This window comes from Crocodylus porosus, unplaced genomic scaffold (assembly GCF_001723895.1).
Source record: "Crocodylus porosus isolate Cpor-Errol unplaced genomic scaffold, CroPor_comp1, whole genome shotgun sequence".
In the NCBI taxonomy this organism is placed as follows: domain Eukaryota; kingdom Metazoa; phylum Chordata; order Crocodylia; family Crocodylidae; genus Crocodylus; species Crocodylus porosus.
The window spans coordinates 7,879,328-7,894,834 of NW_017728942.1; the positions used below are offsets into that span (position 1 = coordinate 7,879,328).

Consider the following 15,507-nt stretch of genomic DNA (forward strand, 5'->3'; position numbering starts at 1 on the left):
GGGGGCAGGAGCTGCTCTTTTTCTGAGTTTCTCTGCTCTGGAGCAGAAGGAAGTGCTGGGCTGGTACCAGCAGTGACACTGCAGCCCATGACTGCACAGGGCACCAGAGAGGGCGATGATCTTCCAGCCACACACATCCTGATGCTGCTAGAGGGGAATGGGCCAAGTGAAACGCAGAGAAGAGACCGAAGATTTTGCATCTCCTTTATGGAAACACTCCCCAGAGAAGAGCAGGGAATTCGAGTCAAGTCTGCCAGCCTGGGCTCTGATTTTGCACATACAAAATATTGGCCTTCACCATACTGAAACCTGGCTAATCTACCCATTGGGACTGGCAAGAGCAGGTTTTCTGGGGAAGGGGAGTCTTTAACGACTTGGCAAATACATTTTGCCCTAGAAACCCTTTGAGGGAAGGAGAAGACTGCTTGTCAGACAGTGTTGCATTAAGTGTAGGGTCCCGGGGCTTGGCAAAAGGGCTAGGACCTTCCCTGGGCGTTAACCCCCTCATCTCAGTACAGATGTTGGAGGGAAGTCAAAACCAGCACTATGCAACGCAGCTGTCCTACAGACCAGGCAAATTGCCCCCAGCCGGCCTCAAAGCACTCAGTCCCGAGCGGTCCCGGGGAAGGCAACTCACGCCTGCAGTTGGGGAAGCCCCAGTAGCCAGTGGCGCAGCGGGAGCACTCTCGCCCGATGACGTTGGATCTGCAAGTGCACTGACCCCCGAAGGGCTCGCACTGGCGGCTGACGGCTCCCACCTCGTGGCAGCGGCAGGGCTGAGCACCGTTGTTGTAGAAGAGGGAGAGGGAGATGGCCGAGTCCCTGCAGAACCTGGGCGACGTGGCAGGACTGCAAGGGAAGCGGAGGCAGGTCACTGAGCAGGGCCCCCAGCCAGAGCGCCCTAGTGCGGGGGTCCTGCCCAGGCTTTGGCCCGCCAAGGGGACTCTTAGATGAGAGGTCTCCAGCACAGGCAACCATCACCCCCACCGAGACCTACTCATCAGGTCGAGAGGCCGCTCCCAAAAAAGCCAGCTGTACATCTGCAGCCACCAATGACATCAGCTAAGTCCTTTGCAGGACATGAAGGGAAGCAGATGCCCCTGGAGACACCGTGCCACCCCTGGTTAACCCATCCCACACACAGCTGTGAATCAAGGCAAATTTCCCACAGGATCCCCGGAGCCTTAGCATCCCAAATCAGGATGAGTCAGAGCAGAAAACAACCCACCCGTGCCCGACAAGCTCGACAGACCTTTTTCACTGCACTGAATCTGGCCAAGGGGAAGGAAGTGAGTAAAACAGACCATTGCACCTTCCCGGCCCACAGGAACGCCCTGCACCCTGCTGCGCCTGCTTCCCGAAGAAGGGAAAGCAGAGACACTTTAACACCGGGAGTCTCACTTGATATAAAAACCGTTGACTCCGCAAGTGCTGATAAAATCGTAGGACTTGTCCAGGGGCTCCTCCTGCAGGTACTGCGAGCTGTAGCTGTCTTCGGGCACCACCAGGATGTAGTCCTGCAGCAAGGCAAAGGCAAACCCTCAGTCCCCTTCAGGTCGATGGTTTCTATCTGAAGGGATTGAGTTCAGCCACAGGCAAGCACAAACGAGCCCAGCAGGTCGTGCAGTCACCCCAGCAATGATTTGCAAAGCATCACCCTCCCACAGCCCATTGCCAGCTGCGATATATAATGAAACAGTGCAACATGCTCTAATTTTGCTGGCCCATTCCAGCCAACTCCGGCAGCAGCCAATGTCTGATGTGACTGAGGAAGGTATAAAGCCCCCTCAAGAGCAGCACGGTTGTGACGTCGAGTCAGGACACCTGGGATCTATGCCCAGCTCTGCCACGGACTTGTTCTGTGGCCTCTGGCAAATCCTACGCCCTTTCTGTGGCTAGGTTTATTGCACCTGAACTATCGGGTTAATGATGATTACCTGCCTCTGTGGTATGACATCTTCAGCTGAGAGAAGCTGTTTATGGGCAAGGTCTTGTCAGGGAGCACACCAACCTGTGCCAGGGCAAGTGGGGGATTCCTTCTTGACCACCAGAGGCCATCTGAAGCAGTTTTAATTAACAGCAGTGTCCGTCCCTCTCTACTGACGTACAAAATATCTTAACCGAGTTCTCAGTGCCCACTCCCTGGTGGCGAGCTTTCAGTGGCCCTGCTCTCTCACCCAAGGGCTAAATCTTCCAACCTGGGCTGCAGTTTCGCAGGACGGTTCAGAAATCAAGAAGCGGTGGGACAACCCGCCCTGCCGTCAGCCTGCAGTAAGTGCTGCCAGTACAAAACCACGCCGGTTGCCTGCACGTGGCTGGAACCAGGTCTTGCAGGTATGGGAACTTCCTCGCTAGACACGTACCAGCCACAGCTGCCGATCCTCCGGGACGCGGATGATCACGCTCAGATCGTTGTCGGTCACGTCCAGAACAACGTGGTTCTCTGCAACCACCAGGCTCCGGCATCCGTACCCATGCGGGCAGAAAGTAGCATTGGCCTGACCTGAAAAGCCAAAGGGGTCATCAGTTCTGTAGCTGTCCTCATCCACCCTCGACCTGCTCCCACAGGCAGCTGCCTGGGAGCTGACATGGTGCAGTTATCCCAAGAGCATCTATTCCCTGGTACTTCTGTGTCAGATTCAGCCTTGGGGAGAAGCCAAGCAGACACTGGTCCAGCTTCAGGGCTTCGTGGTCCAAATCAAGACCCCATGGGAGCTGAATAAAAGCAGCTATGGGTCTCCCAAGGGCTGCTCTCTGGGTGGTGTGCCACACGGCCTCCACTCTCTCCTGTTGTGCGAAGTGTGCTCAAGAAAGGAACTTGATGCAAACCCCATTTCCAGAGTTGGAGGCTCTGTGCAACCATCCCCTCTGCCCTGGAGTTTGTAGAGTCGATGCTCCTCGGCTGGTGGACAAGGAAGCTGTTCCTCACTGGACCAGCTGATGGGCTGATGTCTGAGGCCACTGCAAACCTATGCTGAGGGGTCTACATGAAAGAGGTCTGATTCCCAAAGGTATTGAGCCCAAGCAAGTCTCTAGTAAGTAGAGGAGAGACAGCTCCTCAGTGGCCTCCTGGATGTACACAATAAAGCAGCTGAACTGGAATACTTTTGTCTTAATTTTTCCTTTCTAGGGTCTGTTGCAATAAGTGGAAGTACCAGCACTCCTGGCTTCCCCTTTGCTGAAGCAGGCTCAGAAATGGAAAAGCAATCCACTTCTACAGAGACCCAAGGGAGGAGCCTGGGTCACAGATCTGAAGGCAGAAGGGACCAGCACACCATCCAGTCTGCCCACACAACCCCCTCCCTCTTCCCCAGCCCTGGGTGCAGTGGTTCGTGTGCGATTAAGGCAGATCTTGCAGACAGGCATCCGGCCTTGATTCAGAGATACCCAGAGATGGAAAATCCACTGCACCCCTTGGTGTTTTCTTCCCGCAGTTGCTCATCCTCAGTGTTAAAATTCTTTGCTTTATTCCTAACTTGAGTTTGTCTGGCTTTTATTCCCAGCTCCTTGCTCTCGTGATGACTTTTTCTGCTGGAGGAGAGGACCCTTCAGTCCCCAGAGAACATTTCCACACTTCTGTCGCCACAGACATGTTCTTCTCAGGCCTGGTTAGGAGGAGGCAGCTCACTTGCCTTCTCCTTGGAGAACCTACGAGTTTCCATCTGTGAACAAAAGGACCTCTTCCCTGAAGCCTCTCCTCACCTTGCCAAATCCGCCCGCCGTTGATCAGCACTTCCACGGGGAAGGTGGGGTGGTTGGGCTGGTAGCAGTGAAGGATGAACGCGTAGCGGCCCAGCGTCTGGATCCGGGTGTTGAACACCACGGCAGTCTGGCCCAGAGCCCAAGAGCAAAGAGAAAAGAAGCCATGGCTGACACACGGTGCACTACCAGAGCACCCCCACCCCACTTCTGCAGCTGTGTGGGATACCCCAAGTGATGGCCTGGCCCTCTGGACTCACTGGGTGTGAGTTCACAGATAGCCCCTCCAGCTCACCAGAGCAGCCAACACGGCCGTTCCCAGGCAGTGGAAATCAGGCTGGGGTGCATGGCACCAGCATGGGCTGCATCGGGGACACCGAACACCCAGCAGAGTGGGGCCCAGTGCAAAGGTGGGGCGGGGTGGTTCATGACTTGACCCGTAACATCAAAGCAACGGGGAAGCCCGGATTAAATACGCTGGCACTTGGGTGGCAGAACCACTGGACACACGTGGAGCCATTCAGAGCTCTGCAGATGGGACCCGCATGCGCACAGGGCCACCCTCAGAGGAACCAGTGTCATCGCCCCAGAGGAAAGACCTGGCCCAGGCAAAGTGGGGATTTGCTACCTGGGGAGGCTGCAGGAGGAGCAGCGCTGCTGACGAGTCCACGGCGGTGGGCGGCCGAGGCGGAGGCTCTGTTGTGGGGCCAGTGGGAGTAACCGAGAAGGCGTGAGTCAAGGGAAGGTCTAGGGGGATGAGCACCGGCTGGCCTCCCTCTAGGACAATGGATTGGGAGAGCTTCAGAAACCTCGATGGGACACAGGAACTACTGCAACAGAGGAAGGAAACAAAGCCATCCCATGATCTCCAGTTGTGGGAGGACAGCGCCCATGTCGCTGACCCATAGCACAAACTGAGGCAAGAGCCTTCCTAGGCTGACGAGCTGGGATGCCCGTTCCAGGGTGGCGCCTGTAAAGGAGGCCGTGTAACCCCGTAGCTTCTCATCCCAGCCTGGCCACTGGCTCACGGTCTCCCCTTCAGCAGGTCATTTCACCTCTCTGTACCTCCATTTTTAAAGAAGGAGTACATGCAATATTTCTCCCCTGACGTTCAGTGTGGAGACAGTCATGTAGGTGGTCTGGTGGGAGGGGTGCGGCGTGACAAATCCACGCTGTTGTAAAAACCCTGTGACATCCTAGCCCTGGTTACCTATTGGGTGCGAAGGTCCCATGAAGGCTGATGCAGTGGACCTTCGGCTCCACAAACTCCATGGTGAAGCGTCTGTGAGGGATCAGGTATACCTTATGCTGCAGCATCAGGAAGGAAAGAGAAGCCCAGAGTTAAATTGCTCCCTTTTCTACCTGGAGCCTGGCCCTGCTCTTTTACCCCCACATCGGTCAGGCTGACCTCTCTAGGGATCCCCTTGTTAGATGCACACTGTGGCTCTACTCTGGGATCCTACCACCCTGTGCTAGGGAGAGGCCAGCGATGAGAAGAAATGCTCTGCCATGTTTATAGAAGAGCCACAAGAGATGCCCCAACCAGCCACCAACTCCTTCCCATCCTCCCTCCGCCGGCAGTCCCAAGGACATTTTTTCACCGTGTTGTTTGCCGGTCACCTCTTCTCCCAGGCAGCATCTGACCACATTAAACTGCTTGCAACACAGGGAGATCCACCCAGCACCGGATCTAACGTAGGACCAACCCCGCTAGGTCAAGCACGAAATCGAGCGCTCTGGGACCTCGTTCCCCATCTCACGCAGGCCTCACAAACATGGCACGGCTGTCCCTCATGGCAAGGCCTTACCAGGAAGACGTGGGCTTGATCCGCGGTGAATCGAACGGTCGCCTCTCTGCTTAGTTTGAAAGTTGCCAAGCGATTCTCAGAGTCCACGACCATCCCCCGGCAAAGGAAACTGCAGGATAAAAACAGAGCTCAAGGACAGCCCCAGGCAGGGCAGAGCCAGGGCTCATTTCTTGTCCTGCCAGAGAGGCGACCTTGAAGATATTTATACAGAGCTGGCATAGCCCCTTTGATGCCCTCCCCGCCTAGTTACAAAACTGGAATTTCCTAAGGATATCCCAGGCCTGCACTTCCTACCACAAAGCTCATGGTTTGAAGTCAAATGTGAGAGCAGCTCCCAGACATGGTACTCAGCCTGGCAGCTCCATAAATACCCCCAGTCCAGCATGCACCCTTGCTTGCCTGGGGACTCGCTCGGGTCTTAGTTTTCAGCACTGTGCACATGCATGTGGTATGTGAGTGAGCCTTCGGTTTGCAAGTGCATCTGCCCTAACAGCACAGGATGAAGCCCTGGGCTTCAGACTCCATTGCCCCAGCTGGACAATGCTGGTGCCTCCATCACGGGGGCGACTGTTCGCATGCCACAACAAATGCTTCGAGACACACCAAGGAGGCGCTGATATCATGTGTGCAATAAGCCTGTCTCCCTTCGAGATGCAGGGGAGGGATGATGCTGCATGACCTTCCCAGGCCCCTTCCCTCAGCCCGCTGCTTGTACCTGTAGTCGCAGGTGTAGAAAGTGGAGGTTCCTTGCTGGGGGGCTTGCTGCGGTGAGGTTACGGCCACGCCGGCTGTCTGCTGCCCATCCGTGTTGGCATACTCCACCAGCACCACGTACTTCCCCGGCTGGGGAACCGGGAGTCGCAGCTGCACCTCCACCTGCAGGAGGGAAAATAATGGCTGTGCAGCCTGCTCCCCCGTCGTATCCCCCCGCTGAACATGCAGGATCCCAGTGCTTAGTCACCAGGCACGGGCCACGGACCCCCCCCACTTATTGGGTGCATATGTACTCTAGGCAGCTCTGGGGCTGCAATCGAGCTCATCAAACACCCTGAGGTGTAAGCCGGAGCAATGAGTGTGCCCACAAAGGCCCATGTCTGCGGGCAAGGTAGTCGGCCTGGGTGACAGGGGCTGCTGAGCTCACAGGCACACACCTCTGCAGGCAGTTCAGTGACTGGGGGGTGCAAAAGCCTTCTGGAAAATATGGCCCAGAACATTTAAAGGACACGGGGTTTCTCAGGGGAATGGTCACCGCGTTCATTTTCCCAGGATGCTGGTCCTTCCCAGGGCGAAACGGATGCACCACTCACGTCACTGCCACTGCACAGCACCATGTGGGGATGCGATGGGGTGATGAGCTCCACCGGGCAGGGTCTGGGGAGGTTGTTGTCTATCCTGCACACCGCATCTCCTCCCGACGCAGAGGGGAAGCCATCCACAGACAGGTACTTGTACAAGAGGCAGCTGAAGTGTGAGGAGAGAATAGAGAAATTCTGCAGAGACCCATGGGATCTAAGCAGTGCCTTGTCCCACCCTGGTTCCTGCAAAAAAGGCTGGCCCTGCCAGACATCACATCCCTGCCTTCTGGGGAGCAGGAGCATTTGAATGGGCCCCTACATGAGCTGCCCACAGCATGGAAGAGACCCAGAGCAGGCAACAAGGAGGAGAGCTTCTCCACTCCCAGCCCCGCCCCCTGGGCACTGTCTGAGCACCGCGGACATTGCCTGGAGAAACTGGGCCTACGACCGGAGAGGAAAACCTCTCCCATCACCCCTGCAGCCCCTGTCGGCAGTCCCAGCAGACAAAACCAGGTGCCATACAGACACCTGCCTGTTAGCCGCTGACTACAGGCTGCCAGGTAAATCCTGCTAACACTGCTCAGGGCAAATGCCTTTATGGGGCAACTGCTGTGCCTCCAGCACTAGCTCTGTGAGCAACCCATTGACCCAAGTCTTTCTCCCACCAGTGCCGAGTGGGAATGCAGACCTGGCAGTCTCTGGGGTGGTTAGTACAGGGCATCTTATCAGCTGGGGGTCGGAGGGCTGGGCAGGCCCCAGGTAATGCAGATCACAGATACAGAGAGGAGGGGGGCTCCTTACTTCCGACTGGCTTGCTCAGGACTTGGGCGGTAGGTACAAGCCTCCGTGACCTTTAGCTGCAGTATGGGAGCCTCATAGTATGAGCTGGGCAGCAAAACCAGGTAGTCCTAGAGGGAGGTGGGGAGGAGAAAGGGGACAAGTTCAGTGCACGGTTGAATGTGACGGGACAAGTGTCAACACCTTCACCCATCGCAGGGGCTGGTCCTTACCAGGAGTATGCCCTCCGCTTCGACCATCAGAGACCACACGCTGGGGTTCAGCACAAAGGGCTCTCCAAAGTTGTTCTGAGGGACGGTAACAAAGGCCGGCTCCGTGCTGGGGGCAAAGACGACCTGCTTGGTCTGCTCCGTACCTGGAGTGGGAAGGACAAGAGATGGGGGGTTGGCGAGGGAGAGGGTGGGGGCTTTTGGGAGGATGGCCTGGGTGACAGGCAGAGACTCGGAGGCAACGGCCAGTCACTTGGTTTGCTCTCCTCTGGATGCTTCAGGGCCCCATCCCAGAGACAAGCACAGACTCCAGCCAGGGCCTGACGGGGAGAAAAAAAATCCCGGACGTTTCCATGTGAATCCTGAGCGCTCGGAGGGAACATGGGGTCCCCTGGGGTGCAGGCTGCTGACGATTACCTAGAGAGGGAGGAAGCTGTTTGTGAAGCAGTCGTCCCAGGGCAGCTGAAAGGAATGAGCCAGACCAGTTATACACCGGGGCTACGGCGATCCCTGCCTGAAGGTTCAGATCACCGGTCTCACGGCAAAGCGGAGACCCCTGCGCTACGCTCTTCCTGCCTCACAGCTGCTCCCAGGAACAGGCTTCCTGCAGCCCGGGCTTAGAGGACGGCTCTCAGGAACGGCACTTGCTGACCCAGCTTGGGCTGAACTGACCCCTCGAATCCATTCGCTTTGAGTGCAATTGCTTTCCAGCTCCTGGTGACAGCCCAGTGTGCTCTTATCTCCTGCCTTCAGGGTCGGCTTTTTTGAAGCACTTAAGTGCATTTGGCAGGAACTTAGCTGAGCAGGAGCAGATGAGCCGAGGCAGGAGGAGGTGGGTGCGAAGGCTGCCCTTGGCTGTAAGTCAGCAGCACTGGTGAGAGCAGGGCTGGGACCGTAGCCGTAGCCAGCAGGCACCAGCAGCATGCGTGGAGAGCAGAGTCTGGCTTCCTGAGACACAGGATGCATTCAGGCAGGGACTGCTTGCGGGGGTAGTCAGCAGTCAGGAGAACTCCCTTTGGGATGGAAAGCAGAGGCTGTGCCCCTCAAACTGCACCTGTTTGTCTGTGGAAGATGATGGGCCCCTCTCCCCTCCTTTTGAGCATGGAGCCCTACTTGCCAAACCTTTCAGGCTGGGGACAGGGTGAGTTGTAGGCCCTGCATCCATTAGCGCTCGCAGCCCTTTGGCACAGATGGGGAGGACACAGAGAGCACCGGGCCGAGCAACTGGCTATCCATCCTGCAGGCTGGTCTTTGGCCTCTAGCAGTAGCAAACACTTGATGCCTTCGAGGAAAAAGCAGAGCACATCCTACAGCAAGCTGCCATCCACTGAAAGGGGAAATCCCTTCCTGAGCCCTGCCTGGGACGGCGCTGGCTTCCTCTGACATGTCCTGTGTATAAATGTTACCGGTTGCACCATCAACCAGGTTTTGAAAATAAAAAAATGGGTCCAAAATTACCCCCCTGGGCACCCCAGGCTCTGGATGTACTGGCCCAGTCTCCTCAGCACCAGCACTGCAGCTCCTGGTAATAATTGCACCCTCCATCTCAGGGCACTGTGCCACCATCAACCAGTCAAGGCCCAGGGTCCCCTGCTGCCCCCCAGCTCTCCTTGCCCAGAACCATGTCCCACTGTGCAAACAGCAGGACTAAAATATAGAGGGCAAGTGACTTGCTCGGGGTCAGGTGGCAAATCAGTGGCAGAGCCAGGAACAGAACAGAGGTCTTGGACCTCCCATGCATTTGACTGGGATTTCTCAAGAGGGTGTAAACGGGAGTAAGTCACCCCCAGCCAGGTCACTTGGGTAGGAATGAAGGGTGGCTGGATGCACAAGGCCGCTCCTGCATTGGCTCTGCAATGTGGGCTTGCTAGTGCGTGAGCAGACGTGACCCAAAGGCGCCCGATGCCAGATGCGGCCCCATTTCTTTCCAGAGATGATGCAAGTCCCTGGCTGGGACTCCGTGAGAGCTGCCAGACTGCAAAATCCTTGGACCACTTTTGTGTTAATTCCTCAAAAGGAAGGAAACCCTGCGGCTGGCTTCTGGACTTCAATGCTCCACCTTGTTTTGAAAACCCCAGGCCAAGACCCTGGCCGGCTGCCCTCCCACGTACAGGCTCTCAGCGAGGCTTCAAGCCAGCTGCAGGGACCGTAAGCAAGGTGACAGACAGGTAGAGAGCTTTGCTGCACCAAGGAGCAGGCTGATCCATCACGGGTTTAGACTGTGCTGACAAATCTGCATCCCTGCAGCCCAAGAGCTGCGGGCACGGCTTGAACAAAACAAGGCACGGCAAGATCACGCTTCAGACATGGCCAACCACTTCTTCAGAGGAGCACATTCAAGCCAGGGGCTGTGCACTGGGGTGAGGTAGAAGCCTAGAGCTCTGCTCACTCACTGGGCTGAGAGCTGGCCTCTCTGCAGAAAACAGGGGTCCCTGCTTTAGCCCGGGGGGGTGGGGCAAAGGGGGGAAAGGCCCCTGTGCTCCAAGTCACCCCTCCCTGAGTTAACTAGGGACAGGGCAATGGGGCAAGTACAAAAAGCGCTTGGAAAAAAAAATCCATGGGATAGAAAGGAAACACTTCTCTGAAGTTTGGTCCTGGTTCCCAGTGCGTGGCCTGCTCTCCCATCTCTTCTGGGGCGTGAGATTGGCATCCCTGATCTAACCATCACCTCCTCTAGCAACACCCCGGTTGCCAAGAGCACACCCCACAATGCTTGGGACCACGACTGAAGACCACCGTGGTGCTGCTCTGTTGGCCAGAGGGGCGCAGGCTTGGTGGTCCTGCCCTTGCATGGGAAAGGCTGGCGTTACGGGGCGTCCTCAGGAAACAACGCCGCAGGAGACTGCACAGGTTGGGGAGGAGGTGGCAATGGCGCCAGGGGGGCAGGTCTGGGATCCTTACCTCTCCTTCGTGGCTGAAAAGCGGTAATTTTGCCATACACAGTGGCACCTCCTGAATTAATATACCTCAGGATGACATGGAACAGAGAGAGCTCTGCCTCCTTCACGGCTACCGTGACTCTGACTTTATTCTGAAAAAAGCACAAGCACATCGGGCGCACGTCACTGTGGAGCTGGCTCGGGACCAGTCACCCCCACTGTGGGAGAGCGGTACCCACCTGTCTGACTGCCTGTCTGCCTGTCTCTTCCCTCTCCCCTCTGCGTTACACGGGGAAGCAGCTCCACGGCTGCTGGGGCTGGCACACGGAGGAGTCAGGCTGTACCCAAGGGAGGCGTTTTGGAGCAGGGAGGCGCAGTGGTGCAGAAAGTGGGTTGTTTTGGGTTAGTGGAGAAGTGAAAAATGCACTTACAGTTGCCACAAATATTAAACTTTCCTTCCTCAAGGACCGAGACCCTCCCTTTCACATTTGCAGGCCCCCGGTTGACGTAGCGGAAGACGATGTGGAACAGGTCGGGGGAGGTCACATTGAGAGTCACCACTACCTGGGGCTGGCGGGAGACAGAAAGGGGAGAGAAGCAGAGCACACCTTCAATCGCCTCCGCCACCAGCCACCGACCCAAGCGACCCAGCGGCTTGGCCTAACGCTCCCAAAGCAACATGCCGCGTGGTAAGGGGGGCGAAAAGGGGGGAAGAGGTTCAAGGGAACTGGCCCTACCGCACAACAGCCTCACTTGGACAAGGACAAAACGTGCTACCGAAAGAGCATCTACCTCTATCCCTCCTTCCCGAAGCACCTTTTCAGCTGCTTAACCCCTGCGTGTGCACGTGTGCATATGTGTGCACGCGTGTCACGGGCCGCTGATGCCCAAAGCATGGAGCATCTAGAAGATACTCTCCCACCAACGCTTGGGGATGCTCGGCCCTGGCATCGAACCGGAGGATGCTTCTCGACGTAACTCTGAGAGGAAGTTGCCTCGCAGTGACGGGGAACTACTAGGGTCAAGCCAGCCAGCCAGTCAAATACCAGCCACAAATTGCAAAAAAAAATTGCCAATAGGCCCAAATAATACACAGAAAAAACAACATTTTCATTATGTCAAAAAAGAAGTTAAAAAAAAAAATCATATTTCTGTCAAGAAAACTGCAAAAAAAGTGGCTTTTTTGGGGGTAAAATTGCTGTTAACTTTGACTGGTCAAAAAATACGTGCTCAAGTGACTACATTTGACCGGTCACTTGACTGGCTTGCCAACCTTAGAAATTGCAGCTGTGGGGTCATTTGGGAGCATTGCCTTTAAAGGAAGTCTCCGTTCCTGAGGCAAAAGCGTCCTAGTGCTTTGCACTACAATTAACCGGCAGACGATGCTGGGGCCACCTGCATTTCTCTGCAGAGAAGGGGACAAGGGGAATTGCCCAGTTGTCTCCAGAGCCTTGAAATTGCTCGCCACTACGAACACGCAGTGAGGACGACATCCCGGACGGGTACGTTAAGACTCACACAAGCCTCCCTCTATGGCTTTGACCCAGAAGAGTGCCCAGCATGTGCGCATCCTTCATCCCTATTGACTTCAACACAGACCCCGGGTGAACGCTTGAGTGCCATCCTGCCCCAGTGCCTACGGGTCTGTCTACAGCGCTAGACGGAGATGCGTCACACCACCTCTGCACATGCCAAGCGCAACTTCGTAGGGAGGCTCATGCGGTGCCACGCTCATGCTGGCTCCGGGTCTGACTCGGTCGCAGGAAGGAAGCGCTGAAGTCGCCCACTGGACGTCTTGCGTGGGAGCTGGCTGTCAATGAAGCAGCCGCGCGCCTGCCTGCCAGAGCCGGCTTGCATCACGAATGCCATCAGGGGATGCCACACAAAGACAAGGACGCAGAGAACGGCTCGCTCCGTGCTCCCGGTTGCTAATCTTTAAGGCTTTAAGTGTCCAGATTTCACCAAAAGTCAATGGGAAACTGGCACCTCACTCCCTACCAGCCCGACAAAGCCAAGCAAAGAGCCTGCGGGCGCCTAAAGAGAGAGCTACCATTGTGCCGAGGGACCCTCCTATGCAGAACAACCCTGCGTCGCGGTCGTATCAGAGCCGGGGACACACGCTCGCTCAGTGTCCTCCGAGAGGCCGTGCAGCAGGAGGGTTCGCAGACGAAGAAGATGCGGGAGGCAGCGGGGTCAGTGGGTATCATGGCCTCACCCCTGGGGACTAGCCTAGCGGAAAACCATCTATCTTCAACCAGCAGAACAGCGACAGGAGGGTTTCAGCTACATCTGGCGGGGAGGGAGGGGAGTGCTGCTCTATTTCTAGGCCGGGGGGGAAGGGAGGTTATGCAGAGTTGCAGGAAAGAGCAGAGATAGCAGGGAAGGGCCTGGGAGACCTGCAGACACTGTGCACAGATAAGCCCTGATACCCAGCTTCGCCGCATTAGGATGCAAAGGGCTTCCGGACTGAGGAGCTCTCCTATCACCAGTCTACGCTGTCCCTACAGCTACAGGAAATATCTGCGCAAACAGACTATATATACACACGGGCCTGTTTGTTTTGCCCACCATGTGACCTTGGGCTTTGAGACTCGCTTTGGGTTAAAATAAGACGCTCGCCTGCAGCACATCAGACTGTCAGCCCTCCCTCCCCCTACCCCACAGGGAGCACCGCCAGGGGCCAGAGCCATCAATCATACCTGGATGGGAGACATCTGCGCGTATCCTCTCCAGCTGAAGTTCTCGAACTCCAGGGGGTTGTAGCCGAAGCGAACAGCCCGGCCATCCGGCGTGGTGCCTTCCTCCAGCTCAAGTTTCAGGTGGTGAAGGTCAGGGAAATAATGGTCCTTTGCAGGTCTGAGGATGACAGCAGGAAAGCTTCGTTTGCGACGGGTTAGGAGGACGGCGCTCCATGCAACAGCCTCGTGCAGCTCCTTGAGGAGCCACCGAGCACCACAGCGGGGCACCTTCCCATTCACTTCTTCACAGCAATTAGTGGATGGAGGGGAAAAGTGGGGGGCAGACTCTTTAGTGAGGCCCATTGAGGTATGATCCCCACCGCTGCCCACCAGGAGAGGACAACACCAAGGTGCTGGCATGGGAGGAAGCCTCGAGCACACGTGAACACGCCACGCCACGTGCCCCCACCGCTGCGGCGGCTCCTTACTGGGTGCATGTCGGGCCCCGCGTATTTGGTCGGCAGTGACAGGCCCCGGTCCTCTCGCAGGACGGCCCGACCGCGCCACCTACGTCGCACCGGCAGCCTGAGGACAGGAAGCACGTGTTTACATTCCCGCACCGCTAACGAGCTCCGAATAGCGCTAATCAAAGCGGCACGCCGAGGGAGGGGTGGCGGGGCCTCTATTTTTATTCCATTGTATTGCTTTTCACATTGGCACGGGCTGCGCTTGCATCCATTTCTCTTCCATCTCACCTCCAAGCTATTTCCAGGCACCATGGAGAGCACAGGCCTGAAGACTCCCCTGGCAAGCCCTGCCTCCTCCTCCCAGGCCCCCAAACCCACAGCCCACTCACTGCCTGCCCCCAGGCCACTGCAGGTGCTGGTGCTGTGCGGGGTGACAGCACACGGCCAAGGCTGTTGCTTCTCTCTCCGCCAGGGTATTAATTCGTGCATGGGGATCCCGCAACATAAGCAGATGTTAAAGGCAAGAAGTGAACCCCCCAGCACCCACATCTGCGGCTTCCCTCTGACCCCAACAGGAGGGGAGCGTGAGTGACCATCTCACTTGCCAAGGGAGGTAGGGCAGGCTGGGTCTCTACTCTGTGGCAGGGCAGCTGTGGGTGCCCCCCACACCTTAATTCCCAGTGATTTTAACAGGGCGCTCAGCCCCTTTTGTGGGGGCTGGTTGTAGCTGTGTTGGTCTAAGGACGTAGGCAGATAAAGTTCTTTGGGTAAATGCAGTATCTTTAATTAGACCAACCAAATAATTGGAAAAACGGTTCTTTGCAAGATTTCAGGCACAAACACCCTTCTTCAGATTCTCCCTATGTCGTGTTTGTAACCAAAAGCTTGCAAAAAAACAATTTTTTCAACTATTTAGTTGGTCTGATAAAAGATACCAGCTTCTTTTGGACACTCAGCCCCCAGCTGCCCCCAGCCCTAATCCACACTTTGCCTTCCCATCCTCTGCAGTCTCTCCACCCTCCAAACAGCCTCTGCTCCAGTGACTGGCTTCTGCGCTCTGTTCCTACCGGGTCCCATGCATCACGAAGGCAAGAAGGGGGCTCACCTTGACAGCCAAAGTAACTTGCTTTGTTCAGTTTGAAGTAGCCATCTTTACATGCTGAGCAGAGCTGGCCGCAGGTGTTGGGTTTGCAGAAGCACTGCCCGCTGCCCTGGGGAATGGCGGTCATACAGCAAGGGTCAGTCAGTGCGCCAGTGAACTCAGCTCAGGGTCCCCCCAATGCCCATCACACTCAAGGCAGGGGTTGGGAGCAGGGGGTGGCATGGTGTTTATGAAGGATGAAAAGAGTCTCATGGGCAGCAGGATGTGGGGGAAACCCACACTTTTCAGAAGTTTTTAAGTTCCCCAGGCTGAAGCTACTGCCAAGACCGCAGACAGGTGCTAAGAACATGAGCTGGCACACACCAAATAACCCCCCACTGATGCTACTGCCCGTGACTTCCCATGGCACAGGAGTGGACTGCAGCAGCCTGAGGCTACAAGTTCCTTGGGGCAGGGACTGTCGGTTTTGTTGTGTGCACCTAGCACAGAGAGGCCCTGACCCCTCGTTTAGCCTTTCTAGCTGCTACTGCAACACAGAATAAAAGAGCTCTTCTTTCCCTCTTCAGTTCTAG

General features: G+C 56.3%; 1 protein-coding gene across 1 annotated transcript in view; it reads right to left on the reverse strand.

Annotated features, from left to right (window-relative positions):
• Positions 1-15,507, reverse strand: part of LAMA5 (laminin subunit alpha 5) — a gene marked incomplete at its 5' end in the record, with an annotated part of 123,173 nt that overhangs the window by 30,048 nt on the left and 77,618 nt on the right. The window contains 13 exons of the mRNA XM_019548091.1: positions 638-849; positions 1,402-1,517; positions 2,364-2,503; positions 3,703-3,829; positions 4,328-4,529; positions 4,910-5,007; positions 5,508-5,616; positions 6,223-6,383; positions 6,815-6,968; positions 7,604-7,710; positions 7,813-7,955; positions 11,120-11,258; positions 13,388-13,485. Coding sequence (XP_019403636.1) covers positions 638-849; positions 1,402-1,517; positions 2,364-2,503; positions 3,703-3,829; positions 4,328-4,529; positions 4,910-5,007; positions 5,508-5,616; positions 6,223-6,383; positions 6,815-6,968; positions 7,604-7,710; positions 7,813-7,955; positions 11,120-11,258; positions 13,388-13,485 — 1,806 coding nt within the window. The remainder of the gene's footprint in view (positions 1-637; positions 850-1,401; positions 1,518-2,363; positions 2,504-3,702; positions 3,830-4,327; positions 4,530-4,909; positions 5,008-5,507; positions 5,617-6,222; positions 6,384-6,814; positions 6,969-7,603; positions 7,711-7,812; positions 7,956-11,119; positions 11,259-13,387; positions 13,486-15,507) is intronic.